At 35.9% G+C, this 26,857-nt stretch overlaps 1 protein-coding gene across 1 annotated transcript in view; it reads right to left on the bottom strand.

Annotated features, from left to right (window-relative positions):
- The window catches only part of VWA8 (von Willebrand factor A domain containing 8), a 402,889-nt gene that overhangs the window by 139,642 nt on the left and 236,390 nt on the right, over nt 1–26,857 (bottom strand). Inside the window, exons 22-27 of the mRNA XM_011943037.1 lie at nt 26,438–26,513; nt 24,066–24,201; nt 21,382–21,501; nt 15,645–15,850; nt 13,879–14,030; nt 993–1,101 (exon numbers count right to left, since the gene is read on the bottom strand). Of these exons, the coding sequence (XP_011798427.1) occupies nt 993–1,101; nt 13,879–14,030; nt 15,645–15,850; nt 21,382–21,501; nt 24,066–24,201; nt 26,438–26,513 (799 nt within the window). The remainder of the gene's footprint in view (nt 1–992; nt 1,102–13,878; nt 14,031–15,644; nt 15,851–21,381; nt 21,502–24,065; nt 24,202–26,437; nt 26,514–26,857) is intronic.

Below are 26,857 nucleotides of genomic sequence, written 5' to 3'. Positions count from 1 at the left end.
AAAAAAAAAAAAAAAAAAAAAAAACAATAATAATAAATACAAAGCGTTCTGGAAATGATTTAGGTTTTGCCAATTAAATGCACTTGAATGAGATCTGGAAGGCAGAAAAGAGGTAGTGGCCATCTTCCTGCAGTGATAGCAGACAAGGAGGCTCTGACAAAAATGAACAGTCAGATTAGCCCATGTCTGGGTGTGTTTCCCTTTGTCTTACTGTAAAGGTTGACAAACTATGGCCTGCAGGCCAGGTCTGACCCACAGCCTGTTTTTTTTGTAAATAAAATTTTAGTGAAACACAGCCACTTCCACTTGTTTATGTACTGCCAAGGCTGCTTTTGTACTATATGGCAGAGTTGAGTGGTTGCAACAGAATCTGTATGGTTACAAAGCCTAAAATATTGACTCTGTGGTCCTTTAGAGAAAATGTTTGCTGACGCTGCTCTACTGTGCTGCCCTCAGCAGCAGCGATGACAGCAGAAGCAGAAATACTGATCTTGAAATTACAAGTCCAGTGTTGTCCCTCAACTTCTGTTCCTGCTGCCCTTTCTAATGATTTTACAAGCATCTAATTTCTCACAGTAAATTCCTTTCTGCTTGAAATACCTAGAGGGACTTCTATTGCAACTAGTGACTGATAGTTCTTTCCTTTACTTTCACATGAAGACTGAACCTGGCAACAATGTGTGGCTAAAAAGAGGCCAAAAATCAAAAAGCACAAAGTTTTAATCCTATTAGCATAAGACAAATATCACAGAGCAACTTTCCTAGGAAAATATGTAACATACCAGACTCTCATCATCCAATTAGCTCTTTAGATATTCTATCTAGCCTTTAGGAATTGTCTACTGAGAGGCCAGCCTGATTAGAAAGTTAGAGCAGAAGCTAAAATAACATCAGAACAAACCATTTCTGAGATTGTTTGGATTATCTCCAGGGAAGATACAGCAAAATTTATAAGGTTCAATATTTTAAGAGAAAATAATGATGATATTAACCTTTATGTCTATATGATGAGTTTCCACTGGACACAAGAGTTTTTGCATCCCACTTCTTGCCTGACCAATTGTCCAGTAGCCCATGAATGTCTGTTCTGGCAGAGGCAACCTGTTAAGGATGATTTGCAAAGTAAATATTTCTTATTGTATCCAAGTCATAGAAAAAAATAACAAGCCACCTATTACCAACCACACAAATAAATTTGAAGAACGCTTTGCTTAGAAGTGACTTATACTTCATTTCATTAAAAAGACTGTAAAAATCATGTTTAAAATGATTTTAAAATGATTTTGTCTTAAAGTATTAAGACAAAAAAGATCCCACATTTCAGAAACTCAGAAGGTAAGGCAAGGCCCTGTTTTTACCTTAATGACAAATATAATTGATTTACATACATACTCCTTTGAATTGCAGTAATTTAACATTTACATTTCTGGTAGAGTATAGGAAAACTTTTTTAAAAAATTGGAGCAATCTATCAATTTTTTCAGTCTATTCTTTTTTTTGAGACGGAGTTTCACTCTTGTTGCCCAGGCTGGAGTGCAATTGTGTGATATAGGCTCACCACAACCTCCGCCTCCTGGGTTTAAGCAATTCTTTTGTTTTAGCCTTCCTGAGTAGCTGGGATTACAGGCATGCATCACCACGCCTGGCTAATTTTGTATTTTTATAGAGGTGGGGTTTCTCCATGTTGGTCAGGCTGGTCTCGACCTCAGGTGATCTGCCTGCCTTGGCCTCCCAAAGTGCTGGGATTACAGGCATGATTACTAGTGCCTGCCCCACGTCCAGCTAACCTTTTTGACTTTTTAGTAGAGATGGGGTTTCACCGTGTTGGTCAGGCTGGTCTCGACCTCAGGTGATCTGCCTGCCTTGGCCTCCCAAAGTGCTGGGATTACAGGCATGAGCCACCACGCCCAGCCTATTCTTTTAAATTTGGAATCAAATAATAAAGAGTACATGATACTACTAGTCCCACTTTGTATGTTGTATACGGCAAGCTTCATAGACTTTATTTGGGCATCTTAATTTTTTTACTTTGAATTAAAACATAAAGTACATACTAAAATGTCCAGATAAATATGTCAGCTCTGCACGCATGTGTAACCAGTACCCAAAGAGGTAGAGCATTACTGGAATCCAGAAGCACCTGTGGGGCCACTTTCAGCACTAACCCACCAAGGGAGCTATATGCTGATTTCTAATGCCATCATTCTGTATTTAGATTCCCTTTTATTTAAAATGACTTTCAAATAAGGTGATTTGCCAAAACCAACATGGCAATACTAAAGTATAAAACAGCAGATAATTTTTTTTAAGTCTTCATTTTTTTTTCTTTGAGACAGGGTCTCACTCTGTCACCCAGGCTGGAGGGCAGTAGTGCAATCACAGCTCACTGCATCCTTGAATTTCTGGACTCATGATCCTCCTACCTCATCCTCCTGAGTAGCAGGAACTACAGGCATGCAAAACTATGCGTGGCTAATTTTTTTATTTTTAATTTTTAGTAGAAGTAGTAGAAGCAGGGTCTTGCTGTGTTGCCCAGGCTGGTCTCAAACTCCTGGACTCAAGTGATCCTCCTGCTTCAGCCTCCAAAAGTGCTGGGATTATAAGTGTGAGCCAAGTCTTCACTTTTTAATCATACTATCTTTTATTTGAGTCTTTAAAATAGGAACCATTGATTTGTCATTTAATGCATTAGAAATTTAGTGATTCAGAGTTAAAAGCTCTCTAAAAATAAAATGCACATGGTTACAAATTGAAATGTATCCTTGGAATGAGTCTGATGATCATTAAAAGAACACATGTTTATATTTAGAAATTATTTTGTTTACAGTAAAAAAGTAGTCTGACATAATATTTCCATATGCTTAACAAAATCATGTAAGGCTAAGATTTTTTTTTTGCATAAAATAATGGAAGCAAACATTCTAGTAGAATATGCTTTTCGTCCCTTTTGAATGCTAATGTTTATCACAAGAGGAAAGAAAAAGAAACTAATATTGAAATTCTTCTAAATCATATGACATAAATCTCTCAAAAGTACACACACACACTTTTGAATCTATCGTCTAAAATATATTTTAAGTATCTGGACAATTATCTCAATTGGTGACCCACTTACTTCCATCTTTTCACCAGGAAAGAATGTGTGTGTGCAGAGGGTCAGGAGGAGGGTACTGAATTAGGGGAATAAAGGGGTCTTACAATTACTGTTTTCTTTCTTTTGAATGTAATAAAAATACATTTCTGTGTTAACAGGCCAGATCTTGAAAACATAGACTGGGATCTCTCTTTTAGTTTAGGGAATAAACTCTATTTTACACTTGCTTTCAGCAGTTCACCGAAGGAGAATTGGGGCTCCAAATGTAGAAACAGGAAAATAAAAGAAAGAGATATACTTAATAATCTGCCAGCATAGAAGACATAATGTAACAGACTGCAAGGGATTTGGGCTTTAGTTCTAGTTCTTTTATTAACCTACTATATAAACTTGGGAAGGGGAAAGTCCATCGTTTTCTCTAAGTATTAATTTCTTTCTTTTTTTGCCTTTTTGACTTTGCTTGATATTAATTTCTTCATTTGTGAAATGAAGGGAATGATCTGTGAAGTTCCTTACAGCCTGGGGAGTCTGTGATGATCAAGGAAGAGAGCAGAGAGAAGTGTCACTGGTAAGTTTTATAGTCTTGCATTGTCTTGATACTCTGAAGTGAAAATAAATAATCAGAATGAAAATATCTATACTTACAGAACAGATCCCCTGATAGATACACATGCTTTATTAAAGCATATAAAAACAAACTCTGGATACATCCCAAATTGGTTCTTTGAAGACAACAGAAACAGTTTCACATCTTGAAATTTAATTTAATTCAGGGGAGATCATTAATTAAATGATCTTTGGTTGATACATAGCCTAAAAAATCGATCTAATATATTCTTTCATAAATCTTACAAAACTATCATACAAATGCTTTAAAAAAAAACCTTCATCCATTTGAGAAAAAGTAACTTTGCTCAACTTTCAGGTTTTACTGACAACGCCAGGCATGTTCATAAAATCTGGTTTGAACTTGCCAACTCATTCTAAATAACAGTCATGGAAATTATACGTTGCCTGGCTCTATATAAAAATAGCACTGGCTGTGTGGTTGGCAGGGTATGGGAAGGACCTTCAGGTACCCTATATAGAATCTATTCCAGAACCACATAACATGATGCTATTGGCAGTAATAACTAAACTGAAAGACACATAACACAGGGTGTCCTGGAGTTACACAATCAAACTGACACCATTCTGTCCCTTGGTAACATGGGGTATTATTGTTTCTGGACTATTACTGTAGGCTCTAGGCTGGCCAAACTGAGGTAAACCCAAGCCCCTCATTTATTTTCTACTACTAAGACCTCCGAATAAGCTGTGGGAAAATTTGACCATTACTAACTTTCTCTCCCTTGGTAAGTTAGTAGTTAGGGGAAAGCGGAAGCATTATATTATATTTCGGTACATGAGCAAGCTTTGAAATTTGAAACATAATCAACATTAATTTAGGGGAAACTCTAAATAACCAGTTAGCAAAAGCCCCTCTACTCTCTTAGTGAACTATGTCATCCAACTCTGACCAGACTTAAGTTTTAATATCTGATTTGATTAAAACAATAATGGCATTTTCCATGGCTTTAAGACTTTGTCACTTGTATTGTTTAACTTTGTTAAAGTCCCAGCTAGAATGATGTGTGAATTTGATTTCATGGGGAAGGAGGAAGAACTTAAGGCCCATAAATAGCACTGTTTTTTATCTTCAATGTCATTCATGAATTTATGTTTTTTTAAAACAGGGAAGTATTTTAGCTCCTATGTTTGGTGTTTCTTAATCCCTTGTGGAAATGATAATAAGGATCTGGAAGTAAAAGTTTGGACTAAAAGAAAGGTGAGTATCGCAATTATGACTCAGGTCAAATTATAGTACTTGAGCAAGTTACAGAAAGAACAAAAAAGGTTTTCTTTTGTTTTAAAACACACATACAATTCATAACATGATGCATATGGACACCAAAGTCAAGTACTATAGTCTGAATGACACGCAAGAGATTTGTCTAAGATTGCTTTCATAAATTGGTGAGCTGGGTTTTAAAGAGTATGTTCTGGCAAATTTCTGCCTTCTCTGAACATTTGCCAACACTATTTTTGGAATATGAAAGAAAACACATGAAAAAGATTTGGATCTTTCTAGGGGCATTATGCAATTGGAAGTTGTTGACATACCTATTATCAACAATTCCTAAAACATTTCCTTACCACAAGAACTACTAATTTTCATGGGAATAATGGAACCCTTCAGGGCTGTTCCACCAACTTTCAAAAATTCAACAATTACTACCATCTTTGAGAAGAAAAATAACAACTCCAATTTTAGCAGGCCTCACTCATTCCTGATGTTTTAAATCTAACTTCTGGCAAAAATTAAGTTGGGTTGTCCAACAAAGGTCACTGGAGCCTTTCATGGAATAGCCCTGACTAATAATTCTGGCTTTGTGCTTATCCCTTCCTCTCAGTCTCGGCTACCTCAAACTCTTACTTGCTATTCCTGAACATGCTATGCATTTTCATGCTTCCAGGAGGCCATTACCTCCACTTAGAATTCCTTTCTGCTCCAGCCTCCTTGGTGAAATCCTTCTTATTCCCAAGTGCCAATTCAAATGTTACTCCCACTTGCATTACTCCCCACTCCTCTACATTCCTTTCTGGGAAAAATGAATTCCTTACACTTCTGGGTTTCCACATAAATTTATACATACAAAACTCCTAGAAACTCTTAGAATAAAGTTCTATGGAATCTGTAATTTTCACATTAAAGACCTGAGAGAGAAAAAAATTTAGAGAGCAGGTCAGAACTAAGAAATCCCTTAAAATATTTTCATATGTACTAAAAGAAAAAGCCAGCACATTAAAGAGAGATAATACAAATGCCCCTTCACATACTTTAGTAACAATGGATACCATTATTAATTCCCAGTAGTATGTTCCTTTATTTGCTAGAAACTTCAGAATGTCACTTCCCTACCGTCTCACAGTATGTTGGTAAGTTAATTTTGCTTTGCTACAAATGATGTATATGTGAATATTTGTACATATTTTCCCTTTCTGTGCTTGGTTCTGCATTTAGAAATTAGGGCTTCCACTTCATAACTTAGACTTGTATACCTCTGCTACCGAGGTCCAGAAGAGATCACAGAAATGCAGAGTAATCTAGATTTATGAGATGGAAGATTTTGGGAAATTTGCTGTTCTTGGCAGGCACTTCTCAAATATACTCCCCGATACCCAGAATGACACTGTAGTTTAGTGCTGTTGCCCAGCGTCACTCAGTGCCAATGCGGATGTTGTCAGCTTGCTCCACACATCTCTGGCTCTCTTCCTCCTCACAGAAGTTGCCAGACTACAGTTCTGGGGCCAGGGTTTCCTTTCCTTAATCTTTCTTCACGTTTCACTGAAAAAATGTCTTCTCTCTTTCTGCCATCTGCTTTATCAGCTGCACCTTAGTATTTTCTAATCTTATGTTCTTTTCTTTTCTAATCATCCACAATAAGATAACTGGGACTGAAACTCTCCCAGTTGTTGAAAACTTTCCCCGTGAAAAATTTCCTGTATTTCTCACAAGAAGGACTCACAGGATGAAAACCCTACTGTGAATATCGCACTTTGAATATAACATTGCATAATAAGGTTGGTAGTTTTACATGTTTTCCTTACTAGAGCGTTAATGCATCGAGAGTAAGCCTTACGTCTTACTCATTTGGATCTCTAGTATTCAGAATCCATCAGTTCTGCCACCTAATCCTCTCTTGCTGTTGTACTTCTATTTCATTGCCACCGCCACAATGTGGGCCTCATTCTTCATCACCTGGGTTACTGCAACTGCTTTGCAACAGGTCTTCCTGCCTTTAGGTTCACCACCTTTCAGTTTATTACCTTTAGAAAACCAAAAAGGAGGAGTCTTTTTAAATTAGAAAGGTAACCATGTTGTTCTCTGATTGAAACTCTGATCTCTTTCTTTCAGCCTCACCACTCAGCATGCTCTCACTTAACCCTGAGTTAGTTGCCAAACAGTCTTTAGTTTCCAAAATGCACCATGTTTTCTTAAAATGTCTCCAGTGTTCTTCCCTTCTTTATTTGCCTGGAGAATACTTTAATGATTCAGCCTCTCTCTCTTCACTGACTCTTCCCCAGGGCAGATGGCTGCAATCCTGAGTCTTGGTTCCCTATTGCGGGGCTCCAACTTCACATGAGTCACTCTGTCTCTCTCTCTCTCTCTCTCTTTTTTTTTTTTTTTTAAGGAAACAGGGTCTAGCTATGTTGCCAAGCTGGAGTGCATTGGCTATTCACAGGTGCAATCATCGTGCTCCACAGCCTTGAACTTATGGGCTCAAGGAATCCTCCTGCCTCAGCCTCCTGAGTAGCTGGGACTACAGGCATGCACCACCACTCCTAGCTACAAGTCAGTCTTTCACTTGACAGCTTTCCCAGTTAATTGTGATGGCTTCGAAGGCAGATGATAAGTCTTCGTCACTTTTGTAATTCATACTCCCTATATGCTGTTTACCACTAAGTAAGTGTCTGGTAAATGAAAGAATGTTTGGTTATATTATAACTGCCAACCTTTTGACCTACTTGTTTCTCATCTCAATGGCAATTTGCAAACTACTATGGTAAATTTTCACTTTGCATTCTGATTACATGTCGACCATCTCCTTCACTTACAAGCCTCAACGAATGATGCACTCTACTTTGCAGGTTTATTTCGAAATGATAGCTACAGGTGGGGATTGTTGATTTCTATTCAGCTAGGAGATAGGCTTTCATAAAACATCACTTTTAAATGCTTAAGGGATCAAGAATCATTCTGTGCTACTGCATGCATGAGAGAAGATGCACAGATCTTGAAAGTTTCTACGTAGATTTGATATTTTCTTATTTTTTGTATCCCCATAAATGAGCTAAAAGCAAATGGAATAGCTGTGACGCTACTTCACAATATGCCAAGAGAATAGAAGGCAAAGACCATGACAATATAAAACTCATCACCACTCTTCTGCTTATGACACTTTTGAGGTGTCATTAAGTAGACCTTATCATTTTTGAAACTAACAGCTCTTTTCTGAAATGAAATTAAATAGTCATTCAGAGTGGAACTGTACACCTTAGAACTCCATGATCAACATCATGAACTTATTTGAAAAAAACTATGATTACAAAAGGAAAATTATGGCATATAATAGTTTGGGGAAATGAAAGAAAGGCACAAAACTTTAAACAAACAATATTTTATGTTAGTATGATAAACAGTAAATTGATAATCATTCTGACTTTCAAAGAGAAATCTAATAAAAGTATTCCAAAGAGAGGCCCTGGCAGGGGGTGTTCTTTTTGATGCCTCTGATACTTTGAAGACTCCATAGTTGTTCTCCGTTAGAGAAGTAGCAGCTGCTATTGATGGCACAACTATGTAAACTTTTAAAGCAGAAAACCAATTCTAGGCAGATATCCTTTCAAGGACAAATTCAAAAGAGATGAAGCTTTCTGTCTGCAAATATGCACATCTGGCACTGCTCTGAAAAGATAAATACTAAGTACAATCCTGTAACACACACTGAAGTACACACAAATGAAAACACAATCTCAGCTACTTCAATCAGGGGTAATACTAAAATATCAACGGAATTGAGGGCAAAGAACTTGGGGCACAGAGAATGAATATTTAAATATTTTATAGAATGTGTGTCTCCTGGAGAAGGCGGGGAGCGAAAAACACATGAAGGTAACTTCAGAGGATAGAGACAATTTCTCTGTAGGCTTATTCTTAAAATTACAACAATCTTTGAGAAGAGTCTATAAATTTGTGTTCCAAATCGAGAAGAAATGATGGCTAGTATACTTCTTATATATGGTGGTCATACAAAGTTTTCTAAGGTTTTTATTTTTCTAAGTGAATCACCTTGTGTTTTATTTCTTGATCCACCATATGTCACAAGAAAAGAAAAATTAAATGAGAAATGAAGAGGTCTCCAAAATGATCTCTGTTGTGCCAAAAGTCTCTATTTATCTGCTTTGTGGTTACTCTTCATTTCGAACTATGGCTAAAATCAAAGCATCTGAATCTGTTATAACTCCTTGAAGAATAAGAATTTGTATATTATATGTACATGACATCATGGTCAATGATGAGTTCCAAGTTGGTTACTCAAAATCCCAAGGTCCTTTTAAGCCAAAACTATTGATAATTTTCAATATCTAAATAACTAAACTGATTTAGAAATTCCCTACCATCTACATATCAATCTGTCTATATCATCCTTAGAATTGGAATTAATATTACATATAGCCCAGCTCTACCCCTGCTTTCTAACCTCCAGCAAGCTATGTAACTTCTCTGTGCCTCAAATTCCTCATCTACAAGATGCAATAATATTATATATATGCCATCGGTCTGCTGTGAGGATTACATAAATTCATGTAAAGAAAGTGCTTGGAAATATGTCTGGTACTTAGTTATCTACAACTGTTCCTACTACCATCATCAATATTATTGTACTACCATCATTATTACCATTATTATGAAATATAATCATAACATTGTTGTTGTTATAATTATATTTAGAAGTAGAGTATTTACATTTCATTGTTGATCTATGAAATGACAATTTTCCCATCTTAAGAACTGTAAAGTAATAGTGACATACAAATTTAAGATAAAATAGTGTATAAGTTTCTTAAAATGGAAATTTGGTGAAAAAGACAGCATTTTTTTTTCTTTCTTTAAAACAAATGTTTTCCCAGTATAGCAGATTTCATAAATTATTCTGAAACACACTTTTTAATTTGGAAGTGCTAATGTGCTAGCAGTATGTTTATTTCCAAATAAAAGAAAGTTCAGACATAAAAGTTCACTTGAGGAAAAAACAGGCAAACTTTGCTTTAAAGTTTATATTTATAGTTGTCTATATTTAAGTATAGCAGATAATCTATGGCTTTGGTTGGATGTTTGGACCTAATTCTCTTAAAATATATATGTTACAAAGATATTTCCAATAATAACGTTTAAAATTCAAGAGTTTCAATTTTAACGTAAATCCTCCTATCTCTCCCTACAATACTGACAAAATGACATTAATACATGCAACACACACATACAACATCAATTGTCTTGTTTCTCTATAGGACAAATCCCCATTTTGAGTGTGAGGATGATCATCTTTTCTTGATTCACAGATGGCATACAGTTGTTTCTCTACAGGACAAATGTCACAGAATTAAATTCAACCCCCATATAAAGCATACTATTCGTATTTTTAAAAATAATTTCTCCCAGTGTACTTCCTTATTTAGTTATGTTTGCCTTCTCTTGGCATGTCCTTTCCCATATATTAGAAACTTAAAAGAGGAGCAATAGCAAACCTCAGGAAGTACTAGTGGAAAGGGGCAAATGCAGTTGGTGGGTGGGGTCTAGGTAGCCAATTCTGATCCTGGTACTAAGGTCTGGGAATATATTTGTAGATAAGGAAGAAGAGCTCCATTATTGCAGGATCAAGTAAAATAAAATAACCACCCAATAAGACTCAGTCTAAAAATACCAGGTTTAGCAAAAGTTTATTAAAGAAGACAAGTTAAATTCACCTTATCACATTGGGCTTTTAAAAAATGTGCAGAGACCTGTGACATAGATAACATCACTGCACTCTTTAGGAGAACAAAAGGGAAAGTGACAGCATCTCTCTTTTTGGGAATTTTGCAAAAGAACACAAAAATAACATCACCACTACTGAACAGACAAGTATATTCTGATTTCAGTTGAGGAAGAAGGTGCTATAGACAACTACACAAACAGTGGTTTAGTATTATCTCGGCCCATGTAAAAAAATCCCCCCTTCTAAAACATCTGCCTTATATCTGTTTTTAGCTATATGTAGTGGGTGGCCAATTATCTTTCCATCCCCACCCTAAGTGTGGGTATGATCATCTTGTTCTAGTTTCAGTGTAACTTTGCTCCCATCAATAAGCATTGCAGTTGGATTCGAGAACATGAAAATTAAGTTGTAGTGAGAACTGTTCATTCAGGGCAAAAAGATACTAATAGTTCTAAACCATTTTATCCTTCTTCCTTAGGAACTGAAATCCAATGTGTATCTTCCCCACTAACAGCACCTGCAGAGCTGGGTAGAAGCAGCCTAGAAGAACTGGTTTAGCAAAAGGTCTAGAAAAGTCAAAGTGAAATCAAAGACTGCATGGGGAAGACTAACTTCTCAGTGGTCTATGTGATTACCATCAACAGTACACTACTTGGGCGGCAGGGGCGGAGAGGGGGAATGAAAAGTATTAGTATCACATATTTTTAAGTTTGTTTTTACAGATGAGATAAACATTATGAATACATTAAAATTCAAAAGATGTTAGAATAGAAAGGAACTTTACTGATGATCTACAATGAAGATAATCACATCTTCTGGCTTGGCCAGGGCAGTCTTATTTTACACTTTTTATAGAATTATTGTCAACAGCTTCCCCTGCCTTTCTCAAAAATGTCCTGATTTAGATGGTAAATCAAATATTTTTAAAAATAATTTCTCCCAGTGTACTTCCTTAATATTTTAAAACATTAAAATATTTAAAAATATTTTTAAAATATTTTAAAAAATCAAATAGATACGCTATTTATAAGAAAAGGCCCTCTATACCAATAGAGAATTAGTTAAGTAACTTCTCTAAATTCAAATGACCAAAACAGAATGGTGAGCTCTTTGAGGGCTCTTTTCACCTGTTTTTCCATGTCTGATCCGGGTAGACAGGTGAACATATGACTAACTGCTAAATTCCCAGGCCATTACTTTGTTCACTTCATCATCCTACTCTCTCTAAGTACAAGGCTGATAATTTGATAGAAATTGCTATGGAACCTGTGAATTTCATGAAGGGCAATAAAAGAACACTACTTTTGAGTTGCCTAACTTATTGCAATTAACATATGAGGAAAAAATTGCTCTGAATGACTGTGGAAATTATAACCTACTATGAGCTCCTTCTAAAAGGAAAATTCACTCTTCCTTCACATCTGCTTAAGTCTGTTTCTAGCTATATGCGGTTGGGGGACAACTAGTTGTTTCCATCCCCTTGTAACGCAAGAGTGTCACCAACTTGTTTCCAGGCTCAAAGTACTTTTGCTTCTACTCCTAAGTACTAGAGTTAGAATTAACTTGCCATAGCAAGAATTTTTCTGTTTAGAACTGAGGATGACAATGAATAAGTTAAACCATTTTTAGTTTCTTCCTTAGAAACTAAAATTGCTTTCGAAGTAAAAATTTTCTCATGATTAACCTTACCCAATTAATATGTATTTTAATTTGTATTTATAGTTGTACAAGAGTAGAAAAAGATATCGTTTTAAAATCATGAGCTTAGTTCCCATAAAGTCAGTACTCTAATTATATAAATTTGTTAATGGTAATAAAAGCCATCTTATTTCCAGCTAAAAATAAAGAGAGTTTACAAAAAGGAAGTAAATAACTTAAGTTTGCATATTAAAGAAAATTTCTAATAGATATCTCGCATATGAAAGAGAATTTCTTGAACTCTCTTATACAGACAATATGTTATACCCATTAAATTACTGATCTAGTTTCAAATGCCCTTAAGGACTGCTAATCAATCAGTAAAATAGCATTGTGCCAAAAAGATGTGTGCATTTGCAATTGCCACCCGGTCATTTTTCTGGAAAATAATTTACTTATTCATTAATAATATAAACCAATGCACGGATAATATAATTTCTAAGATAAGTCCATCTTGTTCTTTTAACACAGAAGGGAAATATTTGTTTCTCTTTTAGAAGTTCCTGATACTTTAATAATTTATGTCTATTGGCATATATCCTGACAAGTTTTTATAATGACTTCAAAGAATCAATAAATGTGGATGAGTATACACCTTGCAGATTTTATATATCACCTTTTTTTTTTGCTAATCACTGATTTATATTTAAATATAATCAGTGATTTATATTTACATTTAACACATTTTGTCTACAGAAAGATAGTGTCTCCTATTTGGGGCTAAAATTGAACAGTAATTTAAAAGTGATTATTATCCCCTATGAATTTATAATTAACTATTTTTATAGACAAAGATGGTATTAGATGCATTATCCATAAGTTAGACATATTGAAAACTATTTTCTAGTGAATTTGTGCTGACTTAATTACTCTACTGAAAAACTCTGTCAATTACTTTTCTGGTCAACACCATATGTGCAAGATTCTTAACTAATATTAAGTAACAGCCTATGATTGTAAAATAAAGGGTAGGCAACTAGTTCGCATGAAATAAACCCACCAGTTCTTACTACCTCTTTCATCTATGAAGCTGACATAAGTAACCAAAAATCTCTCTAGTTAACATGACCATAAATTTGGAAAATTATCATAAAGAAAACTATATAGTAACAGAAATAAGAACATATCAACTAAATGTACATTATCTCTATGTGGTTTTCATGTTTGTACAATGGTGTGCACTGGATTATGAAATAGTAATACTCATAATAATTCAACAAAAGGACTGAGACTGTTAAAGAAACAAATATTTCCCTTTATTTGACTGTATTACATCTACTCATGGGACATACATAATAATCAAAATTTTCAATTTACAGGCCTATAAATAATGCTATTTAACTGAAAAGCAGCCAACAAATAGCAACATATATATATATTTGAAAAGCTTACTCATAAAAGTAATTTCTATGGCAAATCAGTTTTGTAGAATGCAATGGTAAATCAAGAACTATCAGCATTTAAGAATCAGAAAAATACTGATCGACAGTGAATTTGCCTTACTCCTTTGCCAGCTGCACACTGGTAGGCTTTGCTCCAATAGGTATCCCGTATTTGTGTAATGTGTTAATCAATATCTCCCTCATGTCGTTGTTGTAGGAATCAAAGTCAAACACATTTCGAACTACACTGGAGAGACCTTCAGTGGGAAATTTCTGTATTAAAAAAAAATTCCCTTATTACGCATGTGATAAAATATACAACATTATAAAGATTTATGAAATGGATAGGACAATAATGATCAAATGAACTATAGCAGAAATTTACTGGCCTTGTCAGATAAGCAGGTAGTAGGAATGTAGACATTTTTCTCTTTTAATGTTTGCTCAGATGACTTAACAATATTTTCCTTTTTAAATAAATGCCAGAATTTGAGGGGGAACAGTTCCTCCTCTCAAATGTTACAGCAGTGCCTAGATCCTGGTGTCAGTGATTGTCACTGCTTTCTGAAATCTCCTGCCTTTAATACGAGTACCAGCTCGAACAGTTAAAAAATGCTAGTTAAGTAAAGGAGCGTGTTAAATATCTATACAGAAGTTTTCAGAAAAGTCGGTCTGTGAATAAATGAAGAAGAAAAGATAAAGCAACAAGAAAAGAAGGACAGAACATCACAAAGTACAAACAACAGAGGAACAGGGAGCAGTAGAGGGCAAGAAAACAAGTATGACTACAACTGAATTTACACTGCTCAAGTCCTCTGAGTCCTTTCCTGGGTCTGCTTTGCTTTTCTTTAGGTGATGGGTTCTGAGCTAGCTGAACTGGACTTATGGTTTTATAGGCAGAACAAAGCTTTTATTTTTAATCTTGTTTTTAATTGACAAATAATAACTGTATATATTTATGGGGTACAATGTGATATTTCAATGTATGTATGCCTCACAGAATGGTTAAATCAAACTAATATATCCATCATTTAACACACTTTATGGTAAAACCATTACTTAAAATCTACTTTCTCAGCAATTTCAAAGTATACATTACATTGTTATTAACTACAGTTACCATGCCCTGCAATAAATCTCAAAAACTTATTTCTCCTATCTAACTGGAACTTTGTATCCTTGGATCAACATCTTCCCCTGTGTGTACTCTCCCCACCCCACCTTTCTACTTTTCTTTCTAGGGTTTTCTTGGAGGGTTGGGGATAGGGCGGAAGTCAAGAGTTGTTGGGTTGTGACTGTTCGCTTGGAGACCCTTACTTGTTTCGTAAGTAAGATTTCTATCATTTTGTATTTGTTTGTTTTATTTACTAAGGTGGAGAACACATTGCACATTGTCGCAGGAAATTTCATGCTCCTGCCTACTCTATCTCATAACATTTTCTTGCAGTATTTACAGGTATTTAATCAGTACTGTTAGTTCCTACTCTGTTTGCTGTTGTCTCCATGAGATTTGTTTCAAAATAAAAACATTTTTTACTCACATACCACATGCTTGTTGTAAAAAGCCTAACAACAGAGCAGGAAGGTTTCCCCACTGACTCACTCTCTTGCCTCACCTGCCCTCTAACAATGGCCTTCCACCAAATTTCCTAACTCTTCGGTAATGACTGAAGACTTTGCCAAAGTTAATTTAAAAGCTGAACAGATAATAACGTTCATTGGCCTACTATATTTATAACTTAGATTATAAACATTTCAAATTATGTAATCTGACTCATTATTATATTTATGGAAATTAAAAACTCTGGTACAAACTGTACAGTCTGAAAAAATAAAAAATAAAGAAGAGAGTGATGGCTCTTATGTACAGGTGTGTGCCATACCTACCTGTAAATGTTTGACTATGTTGACAACTTCTCTGGTAGAATAAGGATAGTTAATAACCCCTTGGTCAGCCAAACTCCTCAGCTCTCCAAAGGCAGCCACAAGCTTCTGAAGGATGGGCTCAGGCACATTTGGTCCATACTGTCTGAGCATCTCGAGCTCCGAGTGGGGTTTGGGGTTATCAACTGCATGGCAGCTAAAAATATCACCTAAAGGAGAGAAAAGACTCACATTCAGCATGCAATGAATCCATTATGATGTCACAGGAAAAAATGGAATGGTTGTTTAAAGAGCCATTGGTTGCTCATCAAAGCATATAATGCCCATCCAACAATAGGATGGTACACAGAAGAAAATAAATGACTGAAGCAAAAGAAAACTGGGTGATGAATGGTTTATCTCCATGAATTTATTTTTGTTAAAAAATTTACGTAATACTTGAATACATGTTCATGGGAAGATGTTCCAATACAGAGAGGAAAAAAAAATTCTCCTTTCAGTCTCTGCCAATGCCACTCCCTCCCCCAAAAGCACTGAGTCTAATTTATTTTTCCAGACCTGTATTAGTACTTCTTAAAAAAATGCACATGCACAGAGTTTAGATAGTTTATTCCTTTTCTATTAGTGGGAATATATTCTTCAAATGGTTCTGAGACAGCCTTTTCAACTTCAACAGATGTTGAGTATCTTCAAAAATTTTATACATCTATCTCATAAAAATGCTTCTTTATGCACTAAAAAAGGGAGAATTAGTAGCATCACTCTCTAAACAATCTGTATCTTGTGCAGATTTATAGAATATACTTTAGAGGTTAGTTTTGGTAAAGTAAACCTGTAGAGATATTGTCTAAATTAAAATCAAGAAAAAGAATATAGAAACATAGTATTTCATCTGTAATTTAGGGAAAAGAGAATGTGCTGGAAAAATAATTCTATGATTCATAATCTAACAGACCAGGGATCAAAGGAAGTAAAAGTAAATAGACTTACATTATTTAATATGTTCATTTTAGAAAATGACAATATCTAGTAAGGTAGCAATATGATCTTACTTTGATTTAGGAACCATTTGAACAATTATTTTGTATGTGTGTATTTAAAAGCAATTGAATAAAATGAAAGCCATGATAGCTTCAAAATTTTATCTCATATACTAAAGCTTTTCAAATACAAAGGTGAAGAATGGCTTTTGCCTTTTTTGCTGAAAATAAAACTTATCACTAACATAAAAAGATAATTGACCCCTCATTCATTCACTCATCAAATCATGATTAATGAGGACAGTAGAAATGGTGATGCTGGGGGAGGTCAGTCAGGTAAACCTCATGAGAATGTAACATCTGAGCAAATGTTGATACCTGGGGGAAGAGCATTACAGGCAGCTGGTACAGCTAATCCAAAGACCTTAAGGCAGGCATACCTGGCATGTGGAAGGAAGAGGCAGGAGAGCAGAGTAGATGGAATAGAGGAAGTGGATAGAGCAGCACCAAGCAGTACAGGACATGTGGTTACAGACATAGAAGGATGTGGGAGACATACCGTGTAGGACACTGAAAACTGCTGTAAATACTTGTACCTCTACTCAGAATACAATGGGAAGCCATGGAGGATTTTAGCAGAGGCGTGGACTACTGTGCTGTGAACAGACCATAAAAGGGCATAGGAAGATAAATACCTTGTGAGCAGAGGCACTGACCACATTGACTATATTTCCAAGAACATTTGTAGAGCACATAGTGCAGCCTTGGAAGATATATTTCTCTCTCTCTCTCTCTCTCTCTCTCTCTCTATTTCTTTGTAAGAAGGTAATTTGGGTTACCTAAGCTCAAGATTCCTCTTCTATAAGGCACCTCACTATAAGTGCAGCTATCATTTGGCCCTCTTTCTGTTGCCCTGTGGGAACTGGGGCTTGAGGAAACAGCACAAATGCTGATACTTTGACTACTGCTTTTGCTGAAGACTCATTCCTCTTCTATCTCTGACTCAGGAGTCTAGTGTCTTCTTCCATGAAAGCCTTCTGTGGCAAGCTAACTTGTTAGCTTAAAAGTAGAGTAAACCCTTTGATATTTCACAGTTCAAGAATAAGGCTGGAAGCAGGGCGACCCATTAGGGGACTACTTGAAGTAATCCAGGTAAGAGATGATGGTGGCTCAGATCAGAATGGCGGCAAATGGAGGTGATGGGGAAAGCAGGATAATTCTGAATATATTTCGAGGGTATAGCCAATAAGATTGCAGGATATATGGAAAAGAGCATAAGAGAAAGAGAGAAACAAAAAATGAATTTGGAGTTGTCATTAAGAGAGATTTACAAAAGACTATAAATTAGGTTTAAGAAAAAAAAGTAAGTTCATCATGGACATGTTAAATTCAAGATAGGAGCTATTGAACTGGAAACTATATGAGTGTGAAGTTCAGGAGGAAGGTCTGGGCTGGAGATGAATATTTGGCAATAACTGGCATATAATTGGTAGTCTAAAACATGAGGCATTCTGATTTTATTAAAGGAATGAGTATAGCTAGGTAAGAGGACCAGGGCCTGAGCCTTGGGACATTCTAACAAGCTCCAACAAATAAGGTTGAGCAGGAATAGTTATTAAGGTAAGAAACCAAGAACATACTTGAAGAAGTATTAGAAGTCAAGTGAAGGAAAATGCATCAAGGAGAAGAAAGTGACTAACTGTATCAACTATATATTAAATACTGCTGGTAGATTCAGTACAACGAGGACTAAGAATCAACCACTGGATTTAGCAAAAGAAAAGTCACTAATAACCTAGATAAGAACCGTTTCTGTGGAGTAATGGGAGCAAAAATCTGATTAGAATGAATTTAAGTGAGGATGGTGCAGAAGAAATGGAAATTGCAAGTGTAGACAACTCTTTTGAGTACAAACGACTGTGAGGAATTTTGTTACAAAGGAGAAGAAAAAAAGTAGCAATAGGTGGCAAAGAGAGTAAGACTAAGAGGTGTGTGTGTGTGTGTGTGTGTGTGTGTGTGTGTTTTGAAGATGAAAGAAATAACTTGATTGTTTGCAGATGGGAATAATGTAGGGAAGTTGCTGATACAGAAGAGGGAGGGCAGAACTGCTAGAGCAGCAACCTTCAGAAGGTGGGATCTGGTGCTCATCTGGAGGGACTCCCTCTAGATGGGAATGTGAATAGTTGACCTGCAACAAGTGGGAAAGCAGAACATTGTAGGTGGAAGACTTGGTTGTAGGAGTCTGTGGACATTCATTTTTAATTGCTTTCATTTTTCTCAGTGCAGGAGGAAGACAGGAGAAAGTAACAGAAATCTAAAAGAAAGTCAGTAAACTGAATCCTGGTTAGCAATGGGAAAGGAATGACACTGGTGGGAAAATGAAGGAGAATTTCCCTTTCCCCTCCATAAGCCCTTCTATATTTCAATCTCTTGCAGTAATTGAATGTTCAAGTATTGTATAATTTTAAAACAAAAAGAAATTCATGCAGCAGTGTTGGAGCTGCGAGGAGAGAGAAGATAAGAATTATCATATGAGAAGAGGAAAGTGAAAGGTGTAGCGAAGCACGGTGTGATTGCATTTAGGGACACTTGAGGTCCACTGTTAAGAATGCGAAATGAGATTGGTCAGTTTTGGGCTTTTTCTAACCACATTAAGCTGTACATGTGTAGGTTCAATGTTGTCAGAGAGTTGGCAGTAACCAGGGCAGAGGAGCTCCAAGTGCACAGGACAAGCTAAGAGAGGAACAGTGAAGCTGAAGAATATATGTAAGGGAGTCATAAATGTGAAAGATCATGGAATTGAAGCTAGGTAAGAAAAAAAAAAGCCTAGGTAAAGGAGAAGAATATATATCAAGATGGGTAGGTGAAAAGGTGGTAGGATCAATGGATTGAAGCTTCTCATACATTTGAAGAGTTGTTGGATTTGGTGTAGTAGAGGGAGTAGCTGGAAAGACTGGAGGTGGTGAATGCATGGATAAGATGAAAATCCCAAGGACAAATGAAGACAGAATAGGAATAGGAAACAGAAGTTACAGAAGTGTCAGTTATAGAAACTAGCCATGGATGGCTAAGATACGGTATAAGACCGCTGGAATAAAAACATCCAAGGAGCCAAGAGGCCAGAGAGTTGGATGGGTCACATAGGTATACATTGCAACCACTCCAAAAGGAGAGTAGGGTTGCAGAGAATGAAAGTGAGCAAAGGGCTAAAGATCAATAAGAAGTGACTAGGATGAATGGGGTAGATAACAGAAACAAGAGCAGATGGCACAGTATGAGGATTTGGAGCTGGATGGAAGACGGAGACAGAAGAGAGAGTATTCTTACAGGCATTAGGAGTGACTTGCGGTATAAGGGGACCTATAAACAATAAAAGAACTCAAACCTCTTTACAATTAGAAACAACTTTTCTTTGGTGTGTTTACATTATTACATTTCTAAGTGTATCAGTAATCTGAGAATTGTTAGTAACTTTTAAGGTAATATCTGTACATAATAAAAACTACAAAACAGTATAACTATTTTATATTCCCATTCCTAACTTCCATTGCAAACAACGGCTTATCAGATTCTTGTGGACCTTTCTGGAGAAATTCTATGCATATACAAGTATATGCATGTATCCATCCCTCCTGCCTTTTCCAAAACACAGGAACGGGTAAACTACTATACCCACTTTACTGACTTACTGTTTCAATTACTATTTTGAGTACTTATTTTTTTATAGCAGCGTCAGTAAACTTATTCTCTGTTTTTAAACAGCTGCATAGCATTCTACTGTGTGGATACAAAAGAATTTCTTTATCCAGTCCCATTTAGATGGACATTAGGGTTGTTTGCATACTTTCTACTATAAACTATGCTATAGTGCCTATCCTTGTACTTAAACCTTGTATAGGTAAATTCCTTGGATAAATTCCTTTATGGGTAATTGCTAGATCAAAGATCTCACTCAGAGACTGGGCCTACTTCACATTGAGTGTGCGAGTCCAGAATTATATACTTGCTACAGAGAAGAGAAGTCCTTCTTAAAGACTTTTGATGAGTAAGTTTATCCCAGGGCCTCTCCGATCAATGTGAATCAGTCTTCTCAGAGCTGACCTCAATCTTTTTCATGGTTAGGGGGATGTGACAAAAGTAAAACCATTTCTCATTTTGTGTTTTATTCCAAGAGTTCCTAAACAACAAAGTATAGTGTAATGGTTTAAGAAAAAAGACTCTGGGATCAGATAGACTTAGAATTGAAGCCCAAGTCCACTACTCATTATCCCAGAAACTATCAAAAAATAATCTCTCTGGGCCGGGCAGGGTGGCTCACACCTGCAATCCCATCACTTTGGGAGGCCAAGGCAGGTGGATCACATGAAGTCAGGAGTTTGAGACCAGCCTGGCCAACATGGTGAAACCTCATGTCTATTGAAAATACAAAAATTAACCAGGCCCAGTGGCACATGCCTGTAATCCCTGCTACTGGGGAGGCTGAGGCAGAAGAATTGCTTGAACCCAGGGGGCGGAGGTTGTAGTGGGCCAAGATTATGCCACTGCACTCCAGCCTGGGTGACAGAGCAAGACTCCATCTTGGAAAAAAACAAAACAAAACAAAAACCTCTCTGAATATCAGATATTTTTCTTCACTAAAAGGGGATAATAAGTATTTTCACAAGGTGATAATGATGGTGGCATAGCACATGATAAGCATTCAATGACAGCCATTACAGCAGTGTTTTTATTGGTATTGTTATTATCATTACAGTTTTTACCTAAGGTACCGAAGAAATCATTGCCTAGGAAAGGAAATCCAGGTCTGTTTGCCAGAACAATCATCCTAAAATCAGGATGAATCACAACAACATTTTCTCTTCCATTCACATTAGCAGAATCTGAAAAACAAAATTTCTATTTATTCTTTATCAATATTTAATAATTCTTAAAAATATCAAGGAACAGAGTCTTGAAGATAACATAAATAGTTATACTGTTCAATTATAAAAAGCTCTAAGATATTTGGCTGTGATAACTTGGTTGCAGAAACAAAAACTTTCTTGAAAAAAATTTGCTCAAGAAGCAAACACTGATAAAGCATATACTAAATTATACAGGAACCTGCACTCTTATATACATTCAGTGTACATCTAAAAAAAAGCAACCTTGTCCAAATGTAGACTTACGGTACTTAAGCCTGGCTTGAGATGTTGTTAGTCCTTAAAAAAATTAAAGATAGAAATCCATAATAAGGGAGGCCAGGCGTGGTGGCTCACGCCTGTAATCCCAGCACTTTGGGAGGCAGAGGTGGGCAGATCACGAGATCAGGAGATCAAGACCACCCTGGCCAACATGTTGAAACCGTGTCTCTACTAAAAATACAAAAAATTAGGCGGGTGTGGTGGCCGGTGCCTGTAGTCCCAGCTACTCGCGAGGCTGAGGCAGCAGAATGCGTGAACCCGGGAGGTGGAGCTTGCAGTCAGTCGAGATCGCAGCACTGCACTCCAGCCTGGGGGACAGAGCGAGACTCCGTCTCAAAAAAAAAAAAAAAAAGCAATCCATAATAAGAGAGAATTCAAGGAATAGGAATAGCTAAAGGATAATCCAAACTTTCTTTAGTTTTTATCAAATCAGTAACTACATCCTTTTGCATAGAGCCCGCCATTACGCAGCGAAGGAGTTATTCCTGTTTAGATCATGCACCCTGCAACCTAAATACATGTTAATAGAATAAAGGTCTTAAAAACCTCGTCAAACTCATTAGTAAAATGTTGATTTATTTCCAATCATGTGATTGTACTACAGTTCTTAAAATAAGTGATCTTAAGTTGACTGGGGCTTTCTTTGTGTAAATGTGAAAGGTATTTCTACTGGCTAGTGTACATTTCAGATAGAATTGGAAGTCCAGAAAATAATTTAAGATAGTAAAAGTTTTATTATGGTTATTTCAGGAAGAACCACTTGCTATCTTAATTTATTTAAACCCCACCCTTAGGTTGCCCATCTTTAAAAAACGATAGTTGTGAAGTACCTACAGCTTTATTTGAGATGAGTCCGGAAGAACCTACTCTCATTTTTTTATGATACCAAAAAGTAATCTTTCAGCATGTACATATTCATGTACACCAATACAACCAATAGTTTTAACTCTGATCCCTATTAATCTTAGTAGTGGAAAATAACAAGGGTATGTGGCTACAGGCAAAATGTAATCAGTTAATCAAAACAAACATGACAATAAAAAATGAAAATTTTAAAAAGTAAAGAAAATGAAAAACGTAACCCTACAAGTGATGGTTCATGAAACTACATTCAAAAGAGCTTCAAGTGCTCTTGTTCAAAACGTCAGCTACAATCATACTTGAGTTTAAAATTATAATGACTGTTCCTCAAAAATATATCAGAGAATGTTGACGGTTGCCAGGAGATAATTATTTCTTAAACTACAATTGTGTTTCAGCAATTCCTTCTTCTTTGCCATTTCACTGTCCTCATAATGCTTCATAAGGGCAGGCAGAATTCTGACAGTCTGAATGTTTTTTTTTTTTTAAGTATTCAGGGTAACTCAAATTCTAATTTTTCACATAAAATCATTGTGAAACTGAAATATTAGAATGCTTTTGTTAGTGCTAAGTTCAGGCTCAAAAATGGTAATCTTGCAATGATGCTGTCCCAGAATATCTCTGTGGTGATGCACTTGCACCTTTTTAATGGAGTTTTCCTTACATACTCTCTTTGAGTATTGAAGATTTTAGTTATTAGTCTCAACTTGTTTGGTTACTCTGGTTGGCTATATATTTTCAATGGCTAGTTAACAGATTTTCAAGTCCTTTCAGGACACAAACATTTTAAATTTTAAATTTAGAAAATGGTCTCACATTGCATCAGACAAACTTAATTGCTCCTTGTAGTTTAAATACACTGACAAGATTAATCTATCTTCATTTTTTTTCCTAACAATAACAACAAAAAGGGTGTGTGTGGGAGGGGGACAGGAGATAATAAAAAAACAGAGGATAACTTCTTCCTAAGGTAGGAGTGTGTGTGTAATATATATGTCTTTATATATACACATGTTCATCACATATATCTGTACCTATAAAATAAAAAGTCCAGCATTTTTTATTATAATGAGCAAATTGAAAAAAAAATCATACACAAATAATTGAGAGATGAGTTCCAGGGTTATATGTTGGTATTGTCAGAGTAGAAAAATACAAAGTTGATTTGTACTAATACTACTACTAAAAATTTCAAAGATGCTTGCTAGCTGTAAAAGTAAAACTGACAAAGCTAGATTCAGATGTATTAATTTTTATAAATGATTGTCAATACAGGCAACTTAAGTTATATTGAACTTATGCTTATTATTTGTAAATAAGTACCCAGCTAAGTTTGTGATTTTATACAGAGATATAAACATTGTATGTATTAAAGGAAACATTGCTTTTTAGATACTCACTTGCAACAATGCGTCTTCCATCTGCTAGAATCATTTCTCCATTTTCTACTAGAGTTTTTAAAATACACGTGACATTTGTTGGAGCTTTGTCTGCCTCATCTACTACCAGAATGTGACCCAACTTTACTGCTTTAACCTTTGAAGACAGAAAATTTATCATAAACAATTAAATAAAAGACAGCCATTATTAAAACTTCATTACTTACTGCTTTGAATTTATAACAGCTGGCTTTATTTAAGTTATGAGAATACACACACACACACACACACACACACACACACACATCTATAGCAGAGCTGGAAACAAAATTTTGGGATTTCTACCAAAAGCTTCACGTAGTTACTAAACTGCCAACTCTACAGTAATCTTTTTATTTCATTTTAGTATTAAAATTATTCCCATGGTAGTGATACCCAACAACATCTCACACCCAAGAGTAGGAGAGATTTAAAACAAGTATAACAAATAGAGAAAGTGCCATGGGAGTCATGAAGGGTGAGACATTACAATCATTGTGGACATTAGAACACTGAATTTGTTAAAGCTCTTAAAAGAGTATACAATTGTAATAGACCCAAAATGGATAGGGCAGAAGAGGTGGCTACTCAAGACAAAGAGAATCAATGGTTAAACTCAAGAAATCCTGGGGCAAATCTAGAAATGAGTGACTATGAACAGTCTATGCTGGCTGAAGTAGAAGTTAAATGTGAGAAAAGGGACTAGAAGGGTAGACTGGGTGTCTACTGCTAAGGGTTTAACTGCCAGACCAAGAAATAGGTACTTCCTCGTTAAGTAACGGGATGCAATTTAATGGTTATGAGTTGACACAGGATAGAAGTGGAGCTTGGAGCTACACTTTAGGATATTTAATCTGGTGACAGTATGCAGAATAGTTTGGCTAAAAAGTGATTTGGGAACCTGATTTGAGGGAGGTATGAAAAAAATGGAAATAAAAGGCATTAGACTGATTTGAAGGTTTTGTAGAGGCAGAATCTATAGTCTTGGCAGTTGCTTGGGTGGGAAGAGGAGAAAGGAAAAATAAAAGTCTTAGATTTAAGGTGACTGGGTTGATGGTGACATCATGAAAAGAAAGATGAAAGCTAGAGAAAAGTCTTAAAAACATTTTTGAGGGGTGGATAAAAGAAGATATCCAATGAGTTTAAGTGAAAAATCTCAAGATTAAAAAAAAAAAGTAAGAAATATAACGTAAAGTGGACCATATCCTAATTTTTCTCGTAGGATGGTATATTTTAAGAAAATACAGATTAAGAAATGAGCATTCCTTCTACCACAATTATTTTAAAGCATATTTTAAAAAAACTTACAAGAAATTTTCTTTTTTAAATTTTAGGATAAAAAAATAACTGAATTTAAAAAAAGAAAACATGTAGCTTCTATCCTCAACCCGGTCTTTGTTCAGGGAAAGTCAGGCCCAATCTGGGAGAACTCAGGCAGGAGATCCTAAAGACTCCACTCCCTGGGGTCTGGACCACAGTGGTTCCCATGATGACTTATTTGTGCCATTACTGCAAAGGTGTCATGTGCACAGAGGGACACGCCTGGCAGGCTGAGATTTCTTTAGGTCTTGTGTAGGAATTTGAGGACTGGATCTTCCCAGCTGTCTAAAACACTGGGCTAATATTTTATTAAATAGAACTATTTCTAAAAACTTTTCTAGAAACTTTACCTATTTTATAACTGTATACATTTGAAAATGATAGTAAACTTAAAAAAAAAATGTGGAATAGAAAAGAAATCAATAGAGGATTTCTGTCATTCTCTAAATCTCTCACTCTGAAGACAGAAGAACAAAATAGAAAAACATGTTATCTCCCCAGTAATTTGCGTATAAATATCCTCTCCTAAAATGAACATGAATGAACGCTTTCCAGTTAGGCTGAAACGTACTAGAATCTGATATGGTTTGGCTGTGTCCCCACCCAAATCTCATCTTGAATTGTAGCTCCCATAATTCAAAAGAGGGACCCAGTGGGAGGGACCCGGTGGGAGATAACTGAATCATGGGGGCAGTTTCCCCCACACTGTTCTTGTGGTAGTGAGGAACTCTCACAAGATCTGATGGTTTTACAAGGGCAAACCCCTTTTCTTGGTTCTCATTCTCTCTTGCCTGCTGCCATGCGAGACATGCCTTTCACCTTCCACCATGATTGTGAGGCCTTCAGAGTCACGTGGAACTTTGAGTCCATTAAACCTTTTTTTCTTTATAAATTACCCAGTCTCAGGTATGTCTTTATAAGCAGCATGAAAACAGACTAATACATAATCCATGAGAGATCCATCCTCCAAAAACTGAAACACAACTATGATACAAAAATACACTTGAAAACATTTCTATGATTAGATTACTAACCAAAGGTGAGTCTTCATATACAATAAGTCCATCTTTAACTGAAGGCTGAAGCGTAAGAGTTTGTACTGTTGTATCCCTAAAGTAAAACGAACACATTCTATAGTTAGTAAGGAAATAAGCTGATGATTGATTATGAATAAAAATATAGCACAGGTGCATTTTTTAAAAGATTTTTGTTCATCATCCTGCTTCTCCTCCCCCCCACCAAAAAAAACAGCAAGTGAAGTTTCTTTCAGTAACAATACTCTGTAGACTTAATACAGTATAAATTACAAAGAATTTGAGAATTAATCCAGACTTATAGATTATCCAGGTTCTTCACTTCTCTTTTTCTTTCTGGTAATATCTCTTGTAACCACCTCACACCTCAAAATTACCTCCTGAGGGTGAAGAGGAGAAACTAAAATAAATTTTATATAT

This window comes from Colobus angolensis, unplaced genomic scaffold (genome assembly GCF_000951035.1).
Source record: "Colobus angolensis palliatus isolate OR3802 unplaced genomic scaffold, Cang.pa_1.0 Scaffold214, whole genome shotgun sequence".
NCBI lineage: Eukaryota > Metazoa > Chordata > Mammalia > Primates > Cercopithecidae > Colobus > Colobus angolensis.
Note: the sequence above shows the minus strand (reverse complement) of the source record. Positions and strands in the feature narration are given on the sequence as shown.